The following is a 27,043-nucleotide window of genomic DNA, read 5'->3' as shown; positions in this document are numbered from 1 at the left end:
TATAGTCATGAAATCCTTGCCCATGCTTATGTCCTGAATAGTATTGCCTGGGTTTTGTTCTAGGATTTTTATGGTGTTGGTGCTTATGTTTAAATCTTTAATACAAGGCCATTTTTCAACTTCAAGAAATTCCATTCAACCACTCAGTTAGTCCACCTTCTTCTGTCTTCCTTTCTGTTTCCAGAAACTCTAACTTATCTCGTAGACTTTCTTGGCAGGCCCTTTTGATTCTAACTTGACTAATTTGACTTTTTTTTGAGACGGAGTTTCACTCTTGTTACCCAGGCTGGAGTGCAATGGCGTGATCTCGGCTCACCGCAACCTCCGCCTCCCGGGTTCAGGCAATTCCCCTGCCTCAGCATCCTGAGTAGCTGGGATTACAGGCACACGCCACTGTGCCCAGCTAATTTTTTTGTATTTTTAGTAGAGACGGGGTTTCACCATGTTGACCAGGATGGTCTCGATCTCTTGACCTCATGATCCACCAACCTCGGCCTCCCAAAGTGGACTAATTTGATTATTGCTTCCCCCAAGCTGTTTCCTGAGCTCACCTTTATCTTAAAAATTCTTTAAACCCCTCTCTTATGAAAGACTTATTTAAACAGTTGAATTTCAGGTTATGATTTTTAATATTCTTTATCTAATAATTTCAAGGTATCTGAATTCAGCATGTACATAATGAGTAAATAATGGGTTATTACTTGAGGCAGCATACTAGTAGCAGCACATGCTCTGGAGCCAGCAGACCCAGGTACAAGCACACTTTGGCCTCTCATAGCCATGTGATCTTAGGAAGTGACTCACTAGAGTCTGTTTGTTCATCTGCAAGCTGGGGGTGATAACCACAGTGCCCACCTTAAAGGGGCATTCAAAGGATTAATAGATAATCCACATAAAACTCTCAGCAAGGCGTGTGGCATAGAGTAGTGCTTAATAAAGATTAACTCTCGCAAATGGAGACGGAGCAAATTATGAAAGAACAAGTGAAGGGAGATATAAGTTCACATGTTTCTACAGGGATGAAGCTGGAGGTAAGGCTCCTTTCTCATATGCAATCAAAAATCATTTCATGGCAGTGGTATGATTTCAGAATCTCCCATGTTGGTACAGAAAGACTATCCCAGGCACCATAAATATTCCAGGCACTATTTTCATCTTGGCACAAACAAGTGTTAGAGACAGAAACTGAATTAGAAAGATCAAGTGTTAAGCAGGTCTTCCTAAGAGATGAGCAGAAGGTATGGGAACTTCATAGCATGCATTTCTCAAATACAAAATGAAGAATCAGAACTGACATGTAGTTGAGTCATAAACTACTGTGTAAACCTAGCGAAAAAGACATGTTTTGCATTCAGATTCAGCTAGCAGCATTATGCTCAGCTAAATAGTATTCAGAATAAGAATGCTTACAAACAGAGAAAGAAAAATAGAAGCAACTTTGGGGCAGAGACATAATTTAGGTATCTGAACTTTGGTTTTAGTGATGTGGTGCGACTTGAAAAACCCAAGTTGGAAGAACAAAGAGTCAAGCTCATCGTGAGGATCAACGCTGATAAAAACCAGCTGAAAACTATCGAAGAGAAAATCCTGAGAATGCTCTTCACCTCTGAAGGAAATATTCTGGACAATGAAGAACTTATTGACACACTCCAGGATTCAAAGGCAAGTAAAATATTTTTAGTATTTCTAGAAAGTGTGTTACTTCAGAAGCTATAGCTACAACGGTTGAGGGTCCTGCAAGATGGGGGCCACACCGGGCTTCCAGGGACACACAAACAGGTGCCTGCGTGTCGGGGCTCCTTGCCTACCAAAGAAATGTCAAGAAACTGTAGACCACTGCTCCTCTTTGCTTTTCTGCATTTCTTAAATAAAACACATAATGTAAAGAACTGGAACAAGATATAAATTGAAAGGAACAAAGACAGTAAACCTTTATATGAATGCCATCACCTGCGGGAAGCCTTTCTCTGATATTCCCAGTGGAAATTAACTTCCTCCTCCTCAGAACTTCTACAGCATCTTATCTGAATCTCTAGTACAGCACTTGTCACTGTTTACCCTATGTCACAATTATGCAATTACATGGCTTATCTCTTCTGTTAGGTTGTTAAGTTCTATGCAACGGCAATCTGTGAATAGTTCATTTTGATATTCCTTCTCCAAGAATTGCACTCAGTGGTTGCACACAATTGTTACTCAACAAAAATGTGTTGATAGTAAGATGAAGTTTTACATTAAACTTCTTCAGGAAATTGTTTATCGGATTCAAACCATCACTTAAGGAGTGTATACTAAGAACACAGCTTTCAAAATGATTTTTGTACATTTGTGAGAAACAAAATAATTTACTAAGAAACAAAAATCCCTATGTCTTTATAAAGCCAGCAGCACATAGGTTATGTTTTTTGCTTTTGTTGACCTAAAAACTGGTTGACTGCTTTATGTCATACAGTCCCTTGAGATTGCAATATCAAAACAGTAACAAGCAAGTAATTTGGTGTCTCTGTTTCCTTCTTCTCTCCTTTAGCTTGTTTGTTCATAGGAGACCTATTTATTTCTGGCAGTTGTCTGTTAACCAACTCTTTAAAGAATAAAACATTTCTACAAGGCTTATTGTGAAAAATAGCATTCCCTGCCTTCTCTTCCAACTCATGCCTCCCTTCACAGAGGCAGCTTTCTTGGTTTTTTGTTTTTTTGTTTTGTTTTGAGACAGGGTCTTGCTCTGTCACCCAGGCTGGAGTGCAGTGGCATGATCATGACTCACTGCAGCCTCCATAACCTGGGCTCAACCCATCCTCCTGCCTCCGCTTTCTAAATATTGGGGACTACAAATGCATGCCACCATACCCAAATAACTTTTCACTTTTTTATTTTTTGTAGAGACAGCATCTCACTATGTTGTCCAGGTTAGTCTCAAACTCCTAGCCCCAAGCAATCCTCCTGCCTTGGCCCTCCAAAGTGTTGGAATTACGGGAGTGAGCCACTGTGCCAGCCAAGGCAACTACTTTCATTTTGTGTCTCAACTGTTATCTACACCTGTAACACACACACAAACACACACACACATCTTCCCATTCTCTGGCCTCCCACTGTAGTTATATCCTGATTATAGCTGAACATTAAATGTTAGCATTGCGTAAGGGTGAAGATCTGGCTTTAAGTATTTAGAGAGAATAAGAAGGGCTAGGGTCTCAGCAACCAATATGCATACAGTCACCCAGTCACTCTGTTTTAGTTCCTTCTTTCCATGAAAAAACTCTCTCTTTTACTTTCTTTAAAGGACATTTCTATTGTTTCAGCCAGAGTGAGAAAGGGACAGACCCCTGGCTATAGGTGGTGTGGGAAGATGACCTAGGGGTTCTTACAACCAATTCTCATTTTAAACCCTTCCCACTTCCAAGAGTGCTTCTTGCTACTAATTCTTAACCCTTTGAGGAGGATTCTGTTTTACAAATTGGGTGAGTTCATGGCTGTCCAGTTTTGCCAGCTTAAAAATTCATCTTTCTGTGTCTGTTAAGTCATTCCCACCTTTCTGCCTGTTTTTAAGTTCCAAAACTTCATTGATCTTTCCTCTCCCATTCTTCCTATCTTTATAGGTTTACACTGCATTTTTAAGCCCTTTCCTACAACTTTATTGTAGTTTCAGTAGGAAGTGAAGGTAGATACATATGTGATGACTGCCATCTTTATCTATAAGCTGGTTTATTTGTTTGCAAGAAGTTGCCTTGGAGTCATCCTTTCTATAGAGAAGGGATCAAACGGATTGATCCTTGGCTGCATTTCCTACCACTTCTTGGCTACAGTTAATACTCCTCTCAACTCTCAGAATCCTTACATAAAAATATTTCTTGTATTCTATGAATACCCCTGAAATGTCAAATCTGTAGGGTATAATGTCTACAAGTAGTTGCCAAACTCAATGGAAACATATAGTATTCTAATATTCCTTGGCAAAGAGAAGAAAATGATCCACTTTTCTTCCTTCTCTTTAGCCCTAGATTCTACATTTTCAGTGCCTTGGGCTCCCCAAGACATAAAGAATTACTTGCTGGTGGGTCTCCATGATCCACCAGCTGCTCCCATATCAACTTCTTTTTCTACTAGCATTTGAAAGCTTTAATTGAGCCCCATATTCAGGCAGGGGTTTTCTACTCAACTCTGTCCTTTATTTCCCCTTCATTTTCCAAAGAGGTTATTACAGGGAGAGTTTGAGCTTCTGATTCCTGAAAACAGCTTCTGTACTGAATCCTTCCCCTACCTTTCCTGGTGGGCTGAGGAAAACAGTCTAGGCTTACCCTCTTCATTATGGTAGATAGCCACTAGCCATAGGTGGCTGTTGAGCACTTCGAATATGGCTAGCCTGAATTAAGATGTATTGTTAGTGTAAAATACACAATGGATTTTAAGGGCTATTTCCAAAGAAACAAAATATCTGAGGAATTTTTATGTGGTTTTTATGTTGATATAATATTTTGAATCTATTAAAAAGCATATTTTTAAAATTTAGAAAATACTAGAATTGGATGTATTAAAAATTGTATTATTAAAATTTAGAAAATATATGATTATATATGTGGCTTACATTATATTTCCATTGGAAAGCACTTGTCTAAACAGGAACTTGATGATTCCTTTTAGCTCTGATGGATCAATTACTGAGCAGTCAGTTCTCTTGGTGATTTTTCATAATCCCTGCTCTAATCTCTTTGACTTTCTAGAGACAAAAGGGTCTACCAACCTAGGGATATCCACCTCTGAAAAGCAGCAGGGGAAGGGAAAGGAGGCAGGGACAGACAGCAATAGAAAGAGAGAGATTGGGAGACAATCCAAGATGGACAAATAAGAACAGCTCTGGAGTGCAGTTCCCAGCAAGAACGCAGAGTGTGAGTGATCACCACATTTCCAAATGAATTTTTACTGCCCATAGACAAGGAAATTCCTGGGCAGAAAAGTGCCATGAGTCTCCAGCACAGCTCTTTGAGCCGGCAGAGCAGGTCTCCACAAAAAAACTCACACATATCTGGGCACCTTTTCAACTGGCACCTGGAATGCCTAGGAGACAGAGTTGCCCATTCAACTGAAAAAAAGGGAGCTGAATTAGAGAGCCAGGTGATCTGACGTGGCAGGTCCCACCTTCAAAAGACCAGCAATCTGAAACACTCTGGATTAAGAGTTTCACAGCAAGCACAGCTGGACCTGGGACAGTCCAGCTCTGTGGGGGGAAGGGCGTAAGGGTTCCCACCATTACTGAGATAGTTCACCACTACCGAGGCAGTCCACCATTACCAAGGCAATTTGCCATTACTGAGGCAGTCCGCCATTACTGAGGCAGTTCACCATTACTGAGGCAGTCCAGCATTACAGAGACAGTTCTAACTATACCTCTATAAACAAAACAGCAAGGAAGTTCACACAGCAGCTGGGCAGAGCCCATGGCAGCTCAGAAATGTTTCTGCTGGCAGACCATGACTAGGATACCTCATTGCTGGGCAGGGCATCTCCGAAAAAAGGCAGCAGCATGTCAGGAACTTATAAATAAAGCCCCACATTCCCAGGAGAGAGCACCTGAGAAAAAAGGCAGTTATGAGTTCCACTGCAGCAGACTTAAACATACCTACGCAGCAGCTCTGAATGGAACAACAGAGCTCATAGCTCAGCACTTGAGCTCCTATAAGGGACAGACTGTCTCCTCAAGCAGCTCCCCAAGGCATATATACAAAGAAACAGCTCATAAAGGAGATCTCAGGCTGACCTCTTGTGGGTATCCTTCTGGGACAAAGATAACAGAAGAAGAAACTGGCAGCAACCCTTACTGTTCTACAACCACCACAGGTGATCCCCAAGCAAGCAGGGTCTGGAGTGGACCTCAAGCAGTCCTACAGCAGAGGGGCTTCACTGTTAGAAGCAAAACTAAAAAAAAAAAAAAAGAAAAGAAAGAAATAACAAAAACAATCATGAACAAAAAGGATGTCCACTCAGAGACCTCTTCTGAAAGCCACCAACTACAAAGACCACAGGTAGATAAATCCACAAAGATGTGAAGAAACCAGTGCAAAAGGATAAAAACACCCAAAACCAAAATGCCTCTCCCCCTCTAAGGGATCACAACTCCTCACCAGCAAGGGAACAAGGCTGGATAGAGAATCAGTCTGATGAATTGACAGAAACAGGCTTCAGAAAATGGATAATAATGAACTTCTGTGAGCAAAACTAACATGTTCTAATGCAATGCAAAGAAACTAAGAACCCTGAAAAAAGGTTTGATAAAATGCTAATGAGAATAAACAGCTTAGAGAAGAATATAAATGAATTAATGGAGCTGAGAAACACAACATGAGAACTTCAAAAAGCATACACAAGTTTCAATAGCCAAATTGACCAAGCAGAAGAAAGGATATCAGAAATTGAAGATTAACTCAGTGAAACAGAACAAGAAGGCAAGATTAGAGAAAAAAAAGAGTGAAAAGAAATGAACAAAGCCTCCAAGAAATATGGCATTACCTGAAAAGACCTAATCTATGTTTTATAAATGTACCTGAAGGTGACAAAGAGAATGAATCCAAGCTGGAAAACACTCTTTAGGATATTATCCAGGAAAACTTCCCCAACCTAGCAAGGCAGGCCAATATTCAAGTCCAGGAAATACAGAGAACACCACAAAGATATTCCTCAAGAAGACCAACCCCAAAGCAAATAATCATCAGATTCACCAGAGTTGGAAATGAAGAAGAAAAGGCTAAGTGCAGCCAAAGAGAAGGGTCGGGTTACCCACAAAGGGAAGCCCATTAGACTCACAGCAGATCTCTTGGCAGAAACCCTACAAGCCAGAAGAGAGTGGAGGCCAATATTCAACATCCTTAAAGATAAATTCAACCGAGAATTTCATATGCAACCAAACTAAGCTCAATATGCAGAGAAGAAATAAAATCCTTTATGAGCATGCAATTGTTCAGAGATTTCATCATCACCGAGCCTGCCTTACAAGAGCTCCTGAAAGAAGCACTAAACATGGAGAGGAACAACCAGTACCAGCCACTCCAAAAACATACCAAATGGTAAAGAGCATCAACACAATGAAGAAACTGCGTCAATTAATGGGCAAAACAACCAGCTAGCATCAAAATGACAGGAACAAATTCACACATAACAATATTAACCTTAAATGTAAATGGGCTAAATGCCCCAATCAAAAGACACAGACTAGCAAATTGGATAAAAAGTCAAAACCCATCAGTGTGCTGTATCCAGGAAACCCATCTCACATACAAGGATACACATAGGCTCAAGATAAAGGGATGGAGGAAGATTTACCAAGAAAATGGAGAGAAAAAAAAAGGCAGGAATTGCAATCCTATTCTCTGATAAAATAGACTTTAAACCAACAAAGATCAAAAGAGACATAAGGGCATACATAATGGTAAAAGGATCAATGCAACAAGCAGACCTAATGATCCTAAATATATACGCACCCAATACAGGAGCACCTAGATACATAAAGCAAGTTCTTAATGACCTACAAGGAGACTTAGACTTCCTGCACATCATACCTACTCTAAAATTGACCACATAATTTGATGTAAATCACTCCTCAGCAAATACAGAGGAACAGAAATCATAACAAACTGTCCCTCAGACCACAGTGCAATCATATTAGAACTCAGGATTAAGAAACTAACTAGAACCACACAACTTCATGGAAACTGAACAACTGGCTCTTGAATGTTGACTGGATAAACAGTGAAATAAAGGCAGAAATAAAGATGTTCTTTGAAACCAACAAGATCAAATATACAATATACCAGAATCTCTGGAACACATTTAAATCAATGTCTAGAGGAAAATTTGTAGCAAAAAATGCCCACATGAGAAGCAAGGAAAGATCTAAAATCAACACCCTATCATCGAAATTAAAAGAGCTAGAGGAGCAAGATCAAAAAGTACTCAAAAGCTAGCAGAAGACAAGAAATAACTCGGATCAGAGCAGAACTGAAGGAGATAGAGACACAAAAAAAACCTTCAAAAAATTAATAACTCTAGGAGCTGGTTTTTTGAAAATATTAACAAAACAGAAAGACCACTGGCCAGATTAATAAAAGAGAAAAGAGAGAAGAATCAAATAGATGCAATAAAAAGTGATAAAGGGGATATCACCAATGATTCCACAGAAATACAAACTACCATCAGAGATTACTACAAATAACTCTATACACATAAACTAGTAAACCTGGAAGAAATGGAAAAATTCCTGTACACTTGCATCCTCCCAGGCCTAAACCAGGAAGAAGCTGAAACCCTTAATATATACCAATAACAAGGGCTGAAGTTGAGGCAGCAATTAATAGCCTACCACCCAAATAAAGCCCAGATCCAGATGGGTTCACAGCCGAATTCTACCACACATACAAAGAGGAGCTGGTACCACGCCTTCTGAAACTCTTCCAAACAATCCAAAAAGAGGGAATACTTCCCAAATCATTTTATGAGACCAACATCATACTGATACAAAAACCTGGCAGAGACTCAATAAGAAAAGAAAACTTCAGGCCAATATCCATGATAAACACAGATGCAAAAATCTTTTATAAAATACTGGCAAACCGATTGCAACAGCACGTCAAAAAGCGTATCTATCATGATCAAGTAGGCTTCATCCTGGGGATGCAAGGCTGGTTCAACATACACAAGTCTATAAACCAAATAAACAGAACTAAAGAAAAAAACCCATGATTATCTCAATAGATGCCTTCATCTATTGAGAGAAGGCCTTCAACAAAATTCAACAGCCCTTTATGCTAAAAACTCTCAGAAAACTAGGTATCAATGGAATGTATCTCAAAATAATAAAAGATATTTATGACAAACCCACAGCCAATATCATACTGAATGGCAAAAACTGGAAGCATTCCTTTTGAAATGTGGCACTAGACAAGGATGCCCTCTCTCACTGCTCCTATTCAATATACTATTGGAAGTTCGAGCCAGAGCAGTCAGGCAAGAAAAAGAAATAAAGAGTATTTAATTAGGAAAGGAGGAAGTCAAATTGTCTCTATTTGCAGATGACATGATTGTATATTTAGAAGACCCCATCATCTCAGCCCAAAATCTCCTGAAACTAATAAGACCCTTCAGCAAAGTGTCAGGATATAAAATCAATGTGGAAAAATCACAAGCATTCATTCCTATACACCAATAACAGACTGAAAGAGAGCCAAATTAAGAATGAACTGCCATTCACAATTGCTACAAAGAGAATAAAATACCTAGGAATACAACTAACAAAGGATGTAAAGGACCTCTTCAAGGAGAACTATAAACTACTGCTCAAGGAAATAAGAGAGGACACAAACAGACAGGAAAACATTTCATGCTCATGATTAGGAGGAATCAATATTGTGAAAATCATCATACTGCCCAAAGTAATTTATACATTCAATGCTGTCCCCATCAAGCTACTTATGACCCTCTTCACAGAACTGGAAAAAACCACCCTAAACTTCATGTGGAGCCAAAAGAGATCCCACATAGCCAAGTCAGTTCTAAGCAAAAAAGAACAAAGCTGGAGGCATCATGCTCCTTGACTTCAAGCTATACTACAAGGCTACAGTAATCAAAACAACATGGTACTGGTACTGAAACAGAGATATAGACCAATGGAACAGAACAGAGGCCTTGGAGGCAATGCCACACATCTACAGCAATCTGATCTTTGACAAACCTGACAAAAACAAGCAATGGGGAAAGGATTCCCTGTTTAATAAATGGTGTTGGAAAACCGGCTAGCCATGTGCAGAAAGCAGAAACTGGACCTTTTTCTGACACCTTACACTAAAATTAACTCCAGATGGATTAAAGACATAAACATAAGACCTAACACCATAAAATCCCTAGAAGAAAACATAGGCAAAACCATTTAGGACGTAGGCATAGGCAAGGACTTCATGACTTCAACACCCAAAAAGCATTGGTAACAAAAGGCAAAATAGACAAATGGGATCTAATTAAACTCCAGGGCTTCTGCACAGCAAAAGAAACAATCATTAGAGTGAACTGGCAACCAACAGAATGGGAAAAAGTTTTTGCAATCTACCCATCTGACAAAGGGTTAATATCCAGAATCTACAAAGAACTAAAACAGATTTACAAGAAAAAATCAAACAAACACATTTAAAAGCGGACAAAGGACCTGAACAGACACTTTTCAAAAGAAGACATATATGAGGCCAACAATCATATGAAAAAATGCTCATCATCACTAGTCATTAGAGAAATGCAAATCAAAACCACATTGAGATACCATCTCACACCAGTTAGAATGGCAATCATTAAAAAATCTGGAGACAACAGATGCTAGAGAGGATGTGGAGAAATAGGAACACTTTTACACTGTTGTCAGGAGTGTAAATTAATTCAATCATTGTGGAAGAAAGTGTGGCAATTCCTCAAGGACCTAGAAATAGAAATAGAAATTTTATTTGACCCAGCAATCTCATTACTGGGTATATATCCAAAGTATTATAAATCATTCCGTTATAAAGACACATGCACACATATGTTCATTGCAGCACTGTTTACAATAGCAAAGACCTGGAACCAACCCAAATGCCCATCAATGATAGACTGTACAGGGAAAATGTGGTGGCACATATACACCATGGAATACTATGCAGCCATAAAAACCGATGAGTTCATGTCCTTTTTAGGGACACGGATGAACCTGGAAACCATCATTCTCAGCAAACTGACACCAGAAGAGAATATCAAACACTGCATGTTCTCACTCATAGGCGAGTGTTGAACAATGAGAACACATGGACACAGGGAGGGGAGCATCACATACTGGGGTCTGTTGGGGAGGACTAGGGGAAGGACAGTGGGGGGTAGGGAGTTGGGTAGGGATAACATGGGGTGAATTGCCAGATATAGGTGATGGGGATGGAGGCAGCAAACCACATTGCCATGTAATTACCTATGCAACAGTCCTGCATGTTCTTCACATGTACCCCAGAACCTAAAGTGCAATAAAATATATTTTAAGTTTCGAGGGATCCAAGATGGCCAATTAGGAGCACCTCAGGATTGCAGCTCCCAGCCAAAGCAGGGAGGGTAAGTGGATGCCGCATTTCCAGATTGATTGTTATTGCCCACAGACCAGAAGATTCCCAGGCAGAGGAGCCCCATGGGTCGCCAACGTGTCTGGTTTGACCGGTGCGGCTGTTTTTGCCGGCACAGCTGTTTGGTTCTTCGTACAAAATACTCAGGTCTGGGCACCATTTTAGCTAGCGATTGGAGTTCCTGGCAGACAGAGGCACCCATTCAACTGATTAAAAAGGGGACTGAAACAGGGAGCCAGGCCAGGCTCAAAAAAGCACCACGAGTTTCAGTGCGGCTGTTTCAGCTGGCACAGGCGCAGCGGGTCGCCACACGGGAAATCACACAGATCCTGGTGCCTTTTCAACAGATGACAGGAACACCTGGTAGACAGAGTCAACCATTCAACTAAAAAAAAGGGGGGGCTCTGAGGCAGGGAGCCAGGTGATCAGGCTTGGCTGGTCCCACCCCCACAAAAGAACAGCAATCGGAAACACTCTGGATTTAGAGTTTCACAGCAAGCATAGCTGAACCCAGGATGGTCCAGCTCTGCAGTGGAGGGGCATTTTCCATTACCGAGGCAGTCCACCACTATGGAGGTAGTTTGCCATTGCTGAGGCAGCCCACCGTTGCCCAGGCAGCCCGCCATTACAGAGAGAGTCCACCATTATAGAGGTGGGCCACCATTGCCAAGACAGTTCTAACTACACCCATATAAACAGGACTGCAGGGAAGTTCACATGGCAGCTGGGCAGAGCCCACAGCAGCTCAGCAAAGCCTCTGCAGGCAGACAGTAACTAGGCTGCCTCCTTGCAGGGCAGGGCAGCCCTGAAAAAAGACAGCAGCACAACAGAAACTTATAAATAAAGCTGTAACTCCCCAGGACAGAGCACCTGGGGGGGAAAAAAAAGAAAGAAAGGGGTTTATGAGTTCTGCTGCAGCAGACTTAAATGTACCTGCCCAGCAGCTCTGAATGAACAATGGAGCTCACAGCTCAGCACTTGAGCACCTATAAAGGACAAACTGTCTCCTCAAGCAGCTACCTGACCCATATATATCCAAAGAGTCACCTCATAAAGGAGAGCTCAGACTGACATCAGGTGGGTATCCTTCAGGGACAAAGATAGCAGAAGAAACTGGCAGCAACCTTTACTGTTCTGCAGCCACCACAGGTGATTCCCAGGCAAGCAGGGCATGGAGTGGACCTCAGCAGTCCTACAGCAGAGGAGCCATACTGTTAGAAGGAAAACTAAGAAACAGAAAGAAATAATTTCAGCACAAACAAACTGGACGTCCACTCCAAGACTCAATCTGAAATTCAACAAATACAAAGATGACAGGTAGATAAATCCACAAAGATGGGAAGAAACCAGCACAAAAAGAATGAAAACACCTGAAACCAGAATGCCTCTCCTCCTAAAAGGGATCACAATTCCTCATCAGCAAGGGAACAAGGCTGGATGAAGAATGAGTTTGATGAATTGACAGAATCAGACTTCAGAAGGTGGGTAATAAGAAACTTCTGTGAGCTAAAACATTTCTAATCCAATGCAAAAAAAAAACTAAGAAACTTGAAAAAAGATGAAATGCTAAAGAGAATGACAACTTAGAAGGAATATAAGTGAATTAATGGAGCTGAAAAACACAAGACGAGAACTTTATGAAGCATACACAAGTTTCAACAGCCGAATTGACCAGGCAGAGGAAAGGATATCAGAGGTTGAAGATCAACTCAATGAAATGAAATGAGAAGGCAAGATTAGAGAAAAAAGGGTGAAAAAGAATGAACAAAGTCTCCAAGAAATATGGGACTATGTGAAAAGACCTAATCTATGTTTGATAGGTATACCTGAAGGTGACAGAGAGAATGAATACAAGCTGGAAAACACTCTTCAGGATATTATCCAGGAAAACTTCCCCAACCTAGCAAGGCAGGCCAATATTCAAGTCCAGGAAATACAGAGAACACCACAAAGATATTCCTCAAGAAGAGCAACCCCAAAGCACATAATCATCAGATTCACCAGGGTTGAAATTGAAGAGAAAATGCTAAGGGCAGCCAGAGAGAAAGGTCGGGTTACCCACAAAGGGAAGCCCATCAGACTCACAGCAGATCTCTCCACAGAAACCCTACAAGCCAGAAGAGTGTGGGGGCCAATATTCAACATCCTTAAAGAAAAGAACTTTCAACCCAGAATTTCATATCCAGCCAAACTAAGCTTCATAAGTGAAGGAAAAATAAAATCCTTTGCAAACAAGCAAGTACTCAGAGATTTTGTCACCACCAGGCCTGCTTTACAAGAGCTCCTGAAAGAGGCACTAAACATAGAAAGGAACAAACAGTACCAGCCATTCCAAAAACATACCAAATGGTAAACAGCATCAACACAATGAAGAAACTGCATCAACTAACAGGCAAAACAGCCATCTAGCATCAAACTGGCAGGATCAAATTCACACATAACAATATTAACCCTAAATGTAAATGGGCTAAATGCACCAATCTAAAGACACAGACTGGCAAATTGGATAAAAAGCCAAAACCCATCACTGTGCTGTATCCAGGAAACTCTTCTCACATGCAAGGATACACAAAGGCTTCAAATAAAGGGATGGAGGAAGATTTACCAAGCAAATGGAGAGCAAAAAAAAAGCAGGAGTTGCAATTCTCATCTCTGAAAAAATAGACTTTAAAGGAACAAAGATCAAAAGAGACAAAGAAGGACATTACATAGTGGTAAAAGGATCAATGCAACAAGAAGAGCTAACAATCCTAAACATATATGCACCCAATACAGGAGCACCCAGATACATAAGGCAAGTTCTTAATGACTTACAAAGAGACTTAGACTCCCACACAATAACAGTGGGAGACTTTAATACCCCATTGTCAATATTAGACAGATTAACCAGACAGAAAATTAACAAGGATATCCAGGACTTGAACTCAGACCTGGAGCAAGCAAACCTGATAGATATTTACAGAACTCTCCACCCCAAATCCACAGAATGTACATTCGCAGCACCACATTGCACCTACTCGAAAATTGACCACATAATTGGAAGTAAATCACTGCTCAGCAAATGCAAAAGAATGGAAATCATAACAAACAGTCTCTCAGATCACAATGCAATCAAATTAGAACTTAGAATTAGGAAACTAACTCAGAACCGCACCGCTTCATGGAAAATGAACAACTGGTTCTTGAATGTTGACTGGATAAACAGTGAAATGAAGGCAGAAATAAAGCTGTTCTTCGAAACCAACGAGAATGAAGACACAACATACCAGAATCTCTGGGACACATTTAAAGCAGTCTCTAGGGGGAAATATGTAGCAATAAGTGCCCACATGAGAAGCAAGGAGAGATCTAAAATCAACACCCTATCATCAAAATTGAAAGAGCTAGAGGAGCAAGATCAACAAAACTCAAAACCTAGCAGAAGACAAGAAATAACTAAGATGAAAGCAGAACTGAAGGAGATAAAGACACGAAAAACCCTTAAAAAAAATCAATAAATCCAGGAACTGGTTTTTTTTTTTAAGATCAACAAAATGGACAGACCACTAGCCAGATTAATAAAAAAGAAAAGAATCAAAAACATGCAATGAAAAAACGATAAAGAGGATATCACCACAGATTCCACAGAAATACAAACAATCATCAGAGATTATTACAAACTCTATGCACACAAAGTAGTAAACCTGGAAGAAATGGAAAAATTCCTGGACACTTGCACCCTCCCAGGCCTAAACCAGGAAGAAGCTGAAACCCTTAATATAGACCAATAACAAGGGCTGAAGTTGAGGCAGGAATTAATAGCCTACCACCCAAAAAAAGCCCAGGTCCAGATGGGCTCACAGCCGAATTCTACCACACATACAAAGAGGAGCTGGTACGATTCCTTCTGAAACTCTTTCAAACAATCCAAAAAGAGGGAATCCTTCCCAAATCATTTTATGAGACCAATACTATCCTGATACCAAAACCCGGCAGAGACTCAACAAGAAAATAAAACTTCAGGCCAATATCCATGATGAACATAGATGCAAAAATCTTCAATAAAATACTGGCAAACTAATTGTAACAGCACATCAAAAAGCTTATCCCTCATGATCAAGTAGGCTTCATCCCAGCGATGCAAAGCTGATTCAACATACGCAAGTCAATAAACGTAATTCACCACATAAACAGAACCAAAGACAAAAACCACATGATTATCTCAATTGATGCAGAGAAGGCTTTTGACAAAATTCAACAGCCCTTTATGCTAAAACCCCTCAATAAACTAGGTATTGATGGAACGTATCTCAAAATAATAAAAGCTATTAACAACAGACCAACAGCCAATATCATACTGAATGGGCAAAAACTGAAAGCATTCCCTTTGAAATCTGGCACTAGGCAAGGGTATCCTCTCTCACCACTCCTAGTCAATAGAGTATTGGAAGTTCTAGCAAGAGCAATCAGGCAAGAAAAAGAAATAAAGAACATTCAAATAGGAAAGAAGGAAGTCAAATTGTCTCTATTTGCAGATGACATGATTGTACATCTAGAGGACCCCATCATCTCAGCCCAAAATCTCTTGAAACTGATAAGCGACTTCAGCAAAGTCTCAGGATACAAAATCAATGTGCAAAAATCACAAGCATTCTCTACACCAATAACAGACTGAAAGAGAGCCAAATCAAGAAAGAACTGCCATTCACAATTGCTACAAAGAGAATAAAATACCTAGGAATACAACTAACAAGGAACATAAAGGACCTCTTCAAGGAGAACTGCAAACCACTGCTCAATGAAATAAGAGAGGACACAAACAGATGGAGAAACATTCCATGTTCATGGTTAGGAAGAATCAATATCGTGAAAATGGCCATACTGCCCAAGGTAATTTACAGACTCAATGCTATCCCCATCAAGCTACCAATGACCTTCTTCACAGAACTGGAAAACACCACCATAAACTTCATATGGAATCAAAAGAGAGCCCACATAGCCAAGTCATTTCTAAGGAAAAAGAACAAAGCGGGAGGCATCACACTACCGGCCTTCAAACTATACTACAAGGCTACAGTAATCAAAACAGCATGGTACTGGTACCAAAACAGAGATATAGACCAATGGAACAGAACAGAGGCCTCAGAGGCAACACAACACATCTACAACCATCCGATCTTTGACAAACCTGACAAAAACAAGCAATGGGGAAAGGATTCCCTGTTTAATAAATGGTGCTGGAAAACTGGCTAGCTATGTGCAGAAAGCAGAAACTGGACCCCTTTCTGACATCTTACACTAAAATTAACTCCAGATGGATTAAAGACTTAAACATAAGACCTAACACCATAAAAACCCTAGAAGAAAATCTAGGCAAAACCATTCAGGATATAGGTGTAGGCAAGAACTTCATGACCAAAACACCAAAAGCATTGGCAACAAAAGCCAAAATGGACAAATGGGACCTAATCAAACTCCACAGCTTCTGCACAGCAAAAGACACAGTCATTAGAGTGAATCAGCAACCAACAGAATGGGAAAAAAATTTTGCAATCTACCCATCTGACAAACGGCTGATATCCAGAATCTACAAAGATCTAAAACAGATTTACAAGAAAAAAATCAAACAATCCCATTCAAAAGTGGGCAAAGGATATGAACAGACACTTTACAAAAGAAGACATACATGAGGCCAACAATTATATGAAAAAATGCTCATCATCACTGGTCATTAGAGAGATGCAAATTAAAACTACATTGAGATACCATCTCACACCAGTTAGAATGGCGATCACTAAAAAAATCTGGAAACGACGGATGCTGGAGAGGATGTGGAGAAATAGGAACACTTTTACACTGCTGGTGGGAGTGTAAATTAGTTCAACCATTGTGGAAGAAAGTTTGGCAATCCCTCAAGGACCTAGAAACAGAAATTCCTTTTGACCCAGCAATCCCATTACTGGGTATATATCCAAAGGATTATAAATCATTCTACCATAATTACACATGCACACAAATATTTATTGCAGCACTGTTTACATTAGCAAAGACCTGGAAACAACCCAAAAGCCCATCGATGATAGACTGAACAGGGAAAATGTGGCACATATACACCATAGAATATTATGCAGCCATCAAAAACGATGAGTTAGTGTTTTTTTTAGGGACATGGATGAACCTGGAAACCATCATTCTCAGCAAACTGACACAAGAACAGAAAATGAAACACAGCATGTTCTCACTCACAGGTGGGTGTTGAACAATGAGAACACATGGACACAGGGAGGGGAGCATCACACACTGGGGTCTCTTGGGGGGAAATAGGGGAGGGACAGCAGGGGGTGGGGTGTTGGGGAGAGATAGCATGGGGGGAAATGCCAGATATAGGTGAAGGGGAGGAAGGCAGCAGATCACACTGCCATGTGTGTACCTATGCAACAATCTCACATGTACTTCACAGTACCCCAAAACCTAAAATGCAGTAAAAAAATATTTTTTTAAGATTAATTAATTATCTTAGAAAAAAAGAAAGAGAGAGACTGAAAGACACAGAGAAGGGAATCTTCGAAGGTCCATTGGCCAAAGGGCTCCCCAGACCCACAAACCCAAAGTGCAGAAAACCAAAAGACCCCGAAGTCTTCTCTAACTCACTTAGGGTTATAATCCTCCACAAAAAACAGCTTCTATCCCACATGTCTGCACCTGGGAATACTATGTAAAGAATAAGAATATTAGTCACCCTTGTTATTCCAAGGAGGGATGTGGTGCCACTGCCTTTCAGCAACTCTCTACTCCATTCTTTTGGAGTAGATACCCATTTTCCTGGGTATCCCTTCTCTTTTCATACCTTCATTCATTGTGTGAGCCCTGGACTTCTCACAAAGAAGTTCAGGAGCAATTAGGAGTGCTGCGTTAGTGTTTGCATTATAGGAATAACTCAGATTGGGTCTCAGAAATGTGCTGTTCCTGTGTTTGCAAAGCTGCTTGTATTGCCGGTTGCTCTCCGCCTATTTTTAGCACTAGAAGGAAGAAAGGTCAGCTTATTCAGAACGTCGCCAAGCCCTGAGACTCAGTCTTTCTACCTCGGGACCCCTTACTGTAATCACCAACTCATTCTATCCTTATTTTTTCCCTAGACCTAACTAACTGGATACATTCCAAAAGTCCCACTATTTTTCTGGAACAGACCCCTAAGAACTTGTTATTATATGTTTATTCAGATCACTTCTGGTGCCGTTAAAACCAGGCTGGAAGAAGCAGAGTCCACTGAGCAGATGATCAATGTGGCTCGTGAGAAGTATCGTCCAGTGGCCACTCGAGGCTCTGTGATGTACTTTGTCATTGCAAGCCTCTCAGAAATAGATCCTATGTACCAGTATTCATTAAAATACTTTAAACAGGTAAGTGTTTTCTTGTTGCTAATGGAAGTCATCTCTTTGGCTTCCATTACACCTGTTGAATTACTTCTTGCCTCACACAAGCCATGGGTCTAGTTATCATGTAAAATCTTCCAGATGCACGAATGGTTCAACAGTGGTTCCAGCTAGGTGCAATGGCTCATACCTGTAATCCCAGCACTTTGGGAGGCCAAGGTGGGTGGATCACATGAGGTCAGAAGTTCAAGACCACCCTGGCCAACATGGGGAAACCCCATCTTTACTAAAAATACAAAAATTAGCCAGGTGTTGTGGCATGTGCCTGTAATCCCAGCTACTCAGGAGGCTGGGGCAGGAGAATTGCTTGAACTCAGGAGGCAGAGGTTGCAGTGAGTGAAGATCATGTCACTGTACTCCAGCCTAAGCAACAGAGCGTGACTCTATCTCAAAAAGAAAGAAGAGTGGTTCCACCAGCCCTTCCAAAGATTCAGTTTTTAGAATAGAGTTATTGATTATTATATATATGTACATATAGAATTTAGAATATTTTTAAAGATTCGATTGCCTGATATGCACAGAACACTCTGGAGAGGAAGAGAAGAAGGCTGCTTTGCAAGTTTCATTTGCTCCTAACTTCCTCAACTAATTAGCATGCTTGTTTTCCTTCAGCCTGCCTTTCTCTCTTTTTTAAGAGTCACAGCTCAGTGCCATTTCTTCAGACATCCTCTGCAGTAATCCAGATTCCTTTCCACTGTTAGTGTTCCTGCTATATCTCGAGTCTGAACCGCATCAACCTTAACCAAATTGGTTTATGTATCTTTTATTTCCCGAACATTTTATGCAACAGCCTGTCCCTCTTCCTTCCCTGCACCTGCCTTTCATTTAGAGGGATCTTTCCTTTGTTCCTGTCCCACTTTCACCATATGACTATGAGACTCTTGTTTTATTTCAGTCTCTCTTCTTTAGCTCATATTCACAGTTGAATTTCATCTGCTGTCTCGTGAGTAGGATGTTTTCACCCCTTATCCTCTTTGTAGCGGCATTCTTTTTTCTCCCAAAAGCAAATTCAATGCCACAAAGCTTCAGTAGGCAATGTCAATTTTGCTAAAGACTCCCAGGGGAGACAGAGAGTTTGCATTACTCACTACACAGCGACTCCCTCAGAGGTTCTCTCCAGAGGTTCACTCCAGAGGCTCTCTCAGGTGCCAGTGGCCTCCTCTCAGCCCACCCCACCATGGTCTCCCTGGCTCAGTCTCTTGGCAGTGCTGTCTCCTTTTCTGGGCAGAGCAGTTTAACTTGCTTTGACGTTTCTGTTCATCCTTATCATACCCTACCCATGACACAACCAGCCAACAAAGGCCTCTCCCTCCTTACATGCCACTCGGTAGAAAACAGTGGAGAATTGTGAACATAATGCTCTTTCCCTGCAACACATTTTTATCTCCTGTTACATGCCCCTGGATAGTCAATGCTGGCTCACACACCTGGAAGCCAGACCAGCCTAGGACTAGTGTTTTCAAAACACTGTTCCACAGACCTAGATACTAAATGAATTTTCACAGATATTTCCTATCAACACAATTCAGACTCTGTAGCCTGGAATTCAAAGCCACATCCAGCCTGTCCCTGTTTCATCTCTCCAGTCACCTTTCTCATGACTCCTCTGCAATAGCCAAATCGATCTATTTACATTCCCAAGATTAACTGGATGCTTTTGTGTTTCTGATACTCCCTCTCTTTAGAATGCCTTCACTCCCAACCTAAATGCCACCTTCTTGACCAAAACCTGCTGCTGGGGCTGCAAACATCTGGAGGCTGACTAGAATGGACATCCAAAATGGCTGGCTCACATGGCTGGGTTGTCACCCATGGCACCTGCAGTGGCCTCTCCATGTGGCTTGGGCTTCTCACTATAGGGCAACTGGGTTCCAAGAGGGCCTCTCCCCAAAGCAAACATCCAAAGAAACCAACGCGGAAGCTCCAGGGCTTCTTCTGACCTAACTTGAAGTTCATGCAACATCAATTCTGCTACAGTCTGTTGTTCAATCAAATCACTAGGATAGTCCAAGTTTGAGAGAAGGGGATTTAGACTCTACCTCTCAATGGGAGGAGGAGTAGCAAACAGTTTCAGCAGTCTTTATCCAAAACATTTTATATGCTTCATATGGCATCACGTTACCCCACATTGTCTTGGGTGGTTGCCTTCTCTCTCCTGCTGGAATCTGAATTCCCAGGAGGCAAAAATGAAGCCTCACCCATCTCATATCCCCAGTGGTGTTTAGCACCACATAACACTCATTAGTGTTTCGTGAAAAGTCTGTTTTGATCTCTGCATATAACATTCCAGCAATTCTTATTGAATTTCCAGTATTCAGACAATTCTTATGACATTAGACCAAGCTTGGTTTTTCCTCTAGAGGTCTTATTTAGTACCCTTGATAATAGTTGGAGGTCCAGGAGCAATTTCCATTTCTAGGAGAGAATGGAAATGAGGAATTCAAAGAAATGGGAGTCATGTTGTTTAGAGAGGCCTGGGCTGTCATTTAACAAAATGTTCATTTTAGCAGCTTTTAAAAGCCATCTGTGGTGGGTTCAAACCTCAATTTCTAGAGACCAGGGTTTGGGTTCTCATATCTCTGCTCCCTTCCTTTACTTAACAGGTATTAACCCAAGCAAAATAAGAACTACCAAATCCTTTAATGCCACCTAGATGACTTTTTGATAATCCTTTCTTATCCTGGGTATTTTGGAATTTATGCTTTTCAGGGTTTTAAAACCTCCTTCAAGAAATAAAAGTGAAGATATCCTAAAATACCTTGGGCTGAAAGTAAAAGTGACTTAGGATGAATCATCAAAGCTCTGGAGTTTTACAGAGTAGAAGGGAAACCAGAAATCCAAAACATATTTGTAGGTGACAGCCTTGGCCAGGATACCCTCTACCAAACTTATTTCACAGTGAAATTCTTTAGGAAATTTTGAGATTTCCTGTGTTTTATTTTGGTACCATATTTATGGCATATTCACTGGGCTTTAACCTCTATGCTTCTTAGCAGATTGTTAAAGAAGGATGAATTCTCTTTTCTCCTGAATGTGTTAAAACAAAAATCTATTATCCTTGTCAACCAAGCTTTCAGGAGAATTAACAAGGACTTTACAATAATTGTAGGCTTCCTCTAAGCCCTTTTAACTTTGGGGAATGGAGACCTATTTTGTTGAGGAGAATGACACAGTCAGGCCATTTTCCATTTGTGTTCCATCCTATTCATAGAAGAGATGGGTAGGAAAGTCCTGTACAGCCTCAGCACAGTATTTCTAGGAATGAGTAGAGGACACTTCTTGGCTCTGATCTGCTTTGGTCCTTAGCAGGCTTCCAGTTGCCAGTCTGTTTTGATCCATCTGCCCTCACCATGAACAATATATCTTGATCCCAGGGATTGGGCAGGTACTGCCTCACCTCCCACCTTTACCCCTCAGACTGTGGATCCTGAGACTGCAACCACATGCCCCTCAGGACCCTGATGGGACTTCCCTTGAGTTTCTGCTGCAAGATCCCCTTGCCCCATGACTTCCATGGAAGACCACACATTCAGGCTCGGTTCAGCTTCCTCACACAGCTTGGGGCCTTTAGGAATTTTTTGATGTTCCTTCCACTCCACTTAGAAGTTACAGAAAATGGGGAGGGCTATCTCAGGCCTAATCCTTCAATGCCACCATCTCTACTGCCTTCCCGTATCTTTATAATATGGGGTACCTTTGGAATACTGATTCTCCTTTCAAAACTTCCAGGTAGGAAACAGGATAGAAATCTTTAAAATCAGTTTCTCTTACATTTCAGTGAAAATTCTAGCACATTGTTTCTACACACTAAGAATTATCTTGGGGAAGTGCTAGGAAATAAGCATGAGCTTACCTTGCTGTTACATCTCTCACCCCAAAGTGAAGGATTTGTCAAATCTTGGCTGAAGGTGTGAAAAAACTGGTCCTGCCAGCTCACCTTCATTTTCCAAAGTTTCATGTCTCACATCAAGATGATGCCTTTTAAATATTATCAAGAGCTTGGCATTGGTCCATTGCTAAAAAATAAGAAAGAAGGGAGAGTGTAGAAAACAAATAGCACGTATCACTTTGAGATGAATTCTAGATTTTTTCATAGTACAGTAAGTCCTCAATGTTGTGGATAGGTTCTTGGAAACTGTACCTTTGTTAAGCAAAAATAACATATAATGAAATCAGGGTTTTTTTGTCTTATCAATATAATAGCAAAATGACTTCGAAAGCAAGGTTGTTCATAATCCAAAGACCTGCTGTGCATTCATTTCACTTAAAGTCTCAGTTTCCAAGAACCTATTGGCCACATTGAAGACTTACTGTATTCATCTCTCATGCTGGCATTTACTCACTGAATACTAGCAAGGGAGATAGAGTGCTTTTTTTCCTCCACAGAGAATGAATTAAATCAGGGGCATTGATACAGCTCTCTTTCACACAGTTGTTCAATACCACCATTGAAATGTCTGTAAAGACAGAAAATCTGCAACAGCGCCTGGACATACTACTAGAACAAACTCTCCTAACTGCTTATGTCAATGTTTCAAGAGGACTTTTTGAACAACATAAACTCATCTATAGCTTTATGCTCTGTGTTGAGATCATGCGTCAACAAGGAACTCTAACTGATGCTGAATGGAATTTCTTTCTCCGAGGTTCTGCAGGACTGGAAAAGGTACCTATTTCCCACTTAGATGATGATTGATGTGGTTTGGCTGTGTCCCTATCCAAATCTCATTTTGAATTGTGGCTCCCATAATTCCCATGTGCCGTAGGAGGTAACTGGTGGGAGATAATTGAATCATGGGTGCAGTTTCTCCCATTCTGTTCTCGTGGTAGTGAATTAGTCTCATGATACCTGATGGTTTTATAAGGGAAAACCCCTTTTGCTTCATTTTCATTCTCTCTCACCTGCTGCCATGTAAGCTGTGCCTTTTGCCTTCTACCATAATTGTGAGGCCTCCCTAGCCACCTGGAACTGTAAGTCCATGAAAACTCTTTTTCTTTATAAATTACCCAGTCTCAGGTATATCTTCATTAGCAGCGTGAAAACAGACCAATGCAATGATCGTTAGTCTAGATAGAGCCCACAAGCACCTACCAGTGCTCTGTGGTGACTCTGGTGGCTGAAGGTCATACATTTGGCTGTGTGGCCCAGTGGATGGGAACTGGGGTCAGGAGACCCAGGTTATAACTCAGCTCTGCCTCCAACTAGCTGTGTAATGTATCATTTAACCTCTGTATGGAGCACTGTCCTCATCTATCAAAAAGGTATGTTGGGAGTAACCAGTGAGCTAGTAGAAGTGAACATGTTTTGCAAAGCTGACCCTCTTACAAATAGAAAGGGCCAAAATCCAATAAAAGTTGTAATTCACAGACTTAGCAATAGTTTTTTAAAAACCATGATCCTCTCTTGCCTGGAGATAGCTCTCATTATAAAGCATAGGAAGTGACAAAATAACTTGATTTCACTTTCTATAACACGAGTTCTGCTACAGTTCCCTTCTTCATATTCATCTGCTTATCCTGCTTGCTCCAGTCCCTTAAAGTGGCTTAACCCACACACATATCACAAACTAGTGGCCCACAAATATAGAGTGGAGCAGAGGTGAAACCTTGCCTACAATTTGGTCTCTGCTCCACTCTAAATTCTTGGCTCTGTCCAACTGTGCAAATCTCAAGTCCTGCCCATGGCCCCTGCAGACCTGACATCTACACCTGCTCACCAATATTTGAGCCCCAGTGTATCACTAGGAGGTTGAACCTGAGGCTTCTATTTGACTCTCAGCACCCCATGCTCCCAGAAAAAGCCCAGACAAGACCTCTCCACCAGATGTTCCTTCCTCCCTGACCACCATCCATCTTGCACACATACATATTCCATGACTCCTCTCTTAATGTGTCTTATAATCACAGTTCATATTCACAGAGAGCTTGCTATGTGTTTTATGTATATCCCCCCATTTATTCCTCTCAGTATTCTTCTGAGGTAAGTTCCTAATTTGTATCTCTAGTCTGATAAGATAATTAGGCACAGAAAGGTTAAGTAACTCGTCCTGATCACATACTTAATAAGACCTGGAACCAGGACTTGAACACTTGCAGTCTGTAAAGCCTGCTCTCTCAGCCAGTTCACCCCACTGCTGACTGTTAGCCAATCATTCAGCCAGGCCCTGCCCTGTATACTTTCACCCTTCCTTCCTCACTGCAGCCTTGTCAACAGCTCTGCTTACAGTTTTCTCACACTGAGACTCAAAGAGGTTAAAGAACTTTCCAAAATCATACTAATGTATGACACAGTCTGATTCAAAGCTTTGTCTAAGCTCCCAAAGCCCATGTCCATTCCAACACCACCTACTTCTCATGAACAGCATATTTTGGAAATTTTAAAATATGTTTTTAAATACCATCAAACTTAAACATCAGAAACTTACCTGAATTATTTTTAATTAAACTGCGTTTTCCTCTACCATGAGGAAATTTGAATGATTCTTGACTAATTATTTTTTTAGAAATATATTTGGGAATGTATTTTATATGATCACTTCATTTAATATTTTGACACTAGTGTTTTCTATTTTTATCAAAAGTGCTACATTGTTTTTTGCCACATTCCTTATCATCTAAATTAGATTTTTCTGGAATAACCTAGGAAGCCAACTTCCATGCATAAAACTTTTTCTGTGGAAAATCTGCGCTGAGCTCCAAACACCTATGACAAGATTGTGTCATTATGCAAGGAAATGGTGCAACAAAAGGGCCCTGGAAGAGACCTAAAAAGAGTAAAAGATGAGTGTCCAGGATGGGAAGAGAGAGGGGAAGGTGATATATGCCTCATAGAATCTGGAGTTGACTGGAAACACTAGATAAAGAAAATCCAGTTAAGCAAAACATAGATTTCTAGAAGGTGGCAACAACAAAAGGTGGGGGAGATGCCTGGGTCTGCAACTGGAGACTGGCTGGCATGAGCAGAAGTAGCTATTTCCAGGATTGAATCACAACAGTTAAGAGTTTAGGGACAAACAGAAAACAACTGGAACCAATACACAAAGCTTCAAGCACTTGCAGGTTTCTATCACATGTGGACAAGGTAAATGGATTTCTGCAAATTGAGGTCTCCAGGCTATTCTCATTGGCTATATTCAGTCCAGACAAGTAATGTTTTCAAATGATGATATTTTGAAGCAGGGGTGTCCAATCTTTTGGCTTCCCTGGGCCACACTAGAAGAAGAATTGTCTTGGGCCACACATAAAATACACTAATGCTAACGATAGCTGATAAGCTTAAAGAAAAAAAATTGCATCATATTTTAAGAAACTTCACAAATTTGTATTGGGCCACATTCAAAACCATCCTGGGCTATATGTGGCCTGTGGGCCATGGGTTGGACCAGCATTTTTTTTTTTTTTTTTTGAGACGGAGTCTCACTCTATGACCCAAGCTGTGCAGTGGTGTGATCTTGGCTCATTGCAACTTTTACCTCCCAGGTACAATCAATTCTCTGCCTCCACCTCCCAAGTAGCTGAGATTACAGGCTCACACCACCACACCCAGCTAATTTTTTGTATTTTTAGTAGAGATGGGATTTCTCCATCTTGGCCAGGTTGGTCTTGAACTCCAGACCTCACAACCCGCCTGCCTCCCAAAGTGCTGGGATTACAGCTGTGAGCCACCACACCCAGCTGACAGGCTTTTTTAAAAGCATTTTCTCTTAATGCTAGGAATCTAAAAAATGATGCTAGTATATAATAGCATACCCAGAAAACTTTACATGAAATCTATTTCCTGGAAAATTCATTGAAATTTACACCCGTGATTTGTTTTACAACAAGTGACCAGTGATTTGTTTTACAGATTCTTATTAGAGATCAAAATACAGCAAAACCACTCAGAATTGTGTACTAGATATTTGTAAATGCCTATGAACGTTAACTAATCTAAGAGTCTTTGAAGGGTTTATCTAGGATCAAGATGTAACTCAGGGAAATGCCACCTCCAGCATGACAGTGTGAGGATCTTCAACCTGCTCCCCAGCAAAACTGTTGAAAATTATATAAGCATCATTTAAAGTATCTGGAAATGGACCTGGTCACATATAGCAAATGAATAAACATTTATTTGAGAAAATTTACTAGAGGTTCAGTAAGGACAGCGAGAGTCTGGGGTCTTTGAACCTAGACCCACTCCCTCCCTTCCTGCTCCCAGCTTAGTGAGATAGAAACTGCACTCCAGACTGATGCAGCTAAGAGCACAGGGCTCCTGCCTACTCCCTACTGCCAGTTAAAGGGCCATATTCCTGAGGACAGGACATCAGCGTTTCTCATCCTGCCCACAGCTACCTACTGCTGAGGATAAGTTCCTGTTGAGTATAGCCAAAAGGTGGGGCTGCCTTCTTCGACCCAGCCCCCACTGGGAGACTGGGGCTCCATGTTCAGTGCATCATTACTGCTGTCGCAGCTCCTAAGATAGTAGTTCCTCAATGGCAGAGGCAAGCTGAGGAGACCTGAGGCTACTGTCTTCGAACCCAC

The 27,043-nt window shown here is 41.0% G+C and overlaps 1 protein-coding gene across 14 annotated transcripts in view; it reads left to right on the top strand.

The window, feature by feature from the left end:
• The window catches only part of DNAH6 (dynein axonemal heavy chain 6), a 411,305-nt gene that overhangs the window by 285,568 nt on the left and 98,694 nt on the right, over positions 1-27,043 (top strand). For all 14 annotated transcript variants that reach the window (XR_013526431.1, XM_002807522.6, XM_035272122.3 and 11 more), the window contains 3 exons: positions 1,482-1,662; positions 18,311-18,490; positions 22,956-23,189. Coding sequence is in view for 13 of the 14 variants with exons in the window: in XM_002807522.6 (XP_002807568.3) it covers positions 1,482-1,662; positions 18,311-18,490; positions 22,956-23,189 (595 nt within the window). In the remaining variant the exon portion in view is untranslated. The remainder of the gene's footprint in view (positions 1-1,481; positions 1,663-18,310; positions 18,491-22,955; positions 23,190-27,043) is intronic.

Source organism: Callithrix jacchus, chromosome 14, assembly GCF_049354715.1.
Source record: "Callithrix jacchus isolate 240 chromosome 14, calJac240_pri, whole genome shotgun sequence".
Lineage (NCBI taxonomy): Eukaryota > Metazoa > Chordata > Mammalia > Primates > Cebidae > Callithrix > Callithrix jacchus.
This window is presented reverse-complemented; position numbering and strand designations above follow the sequence as displayed.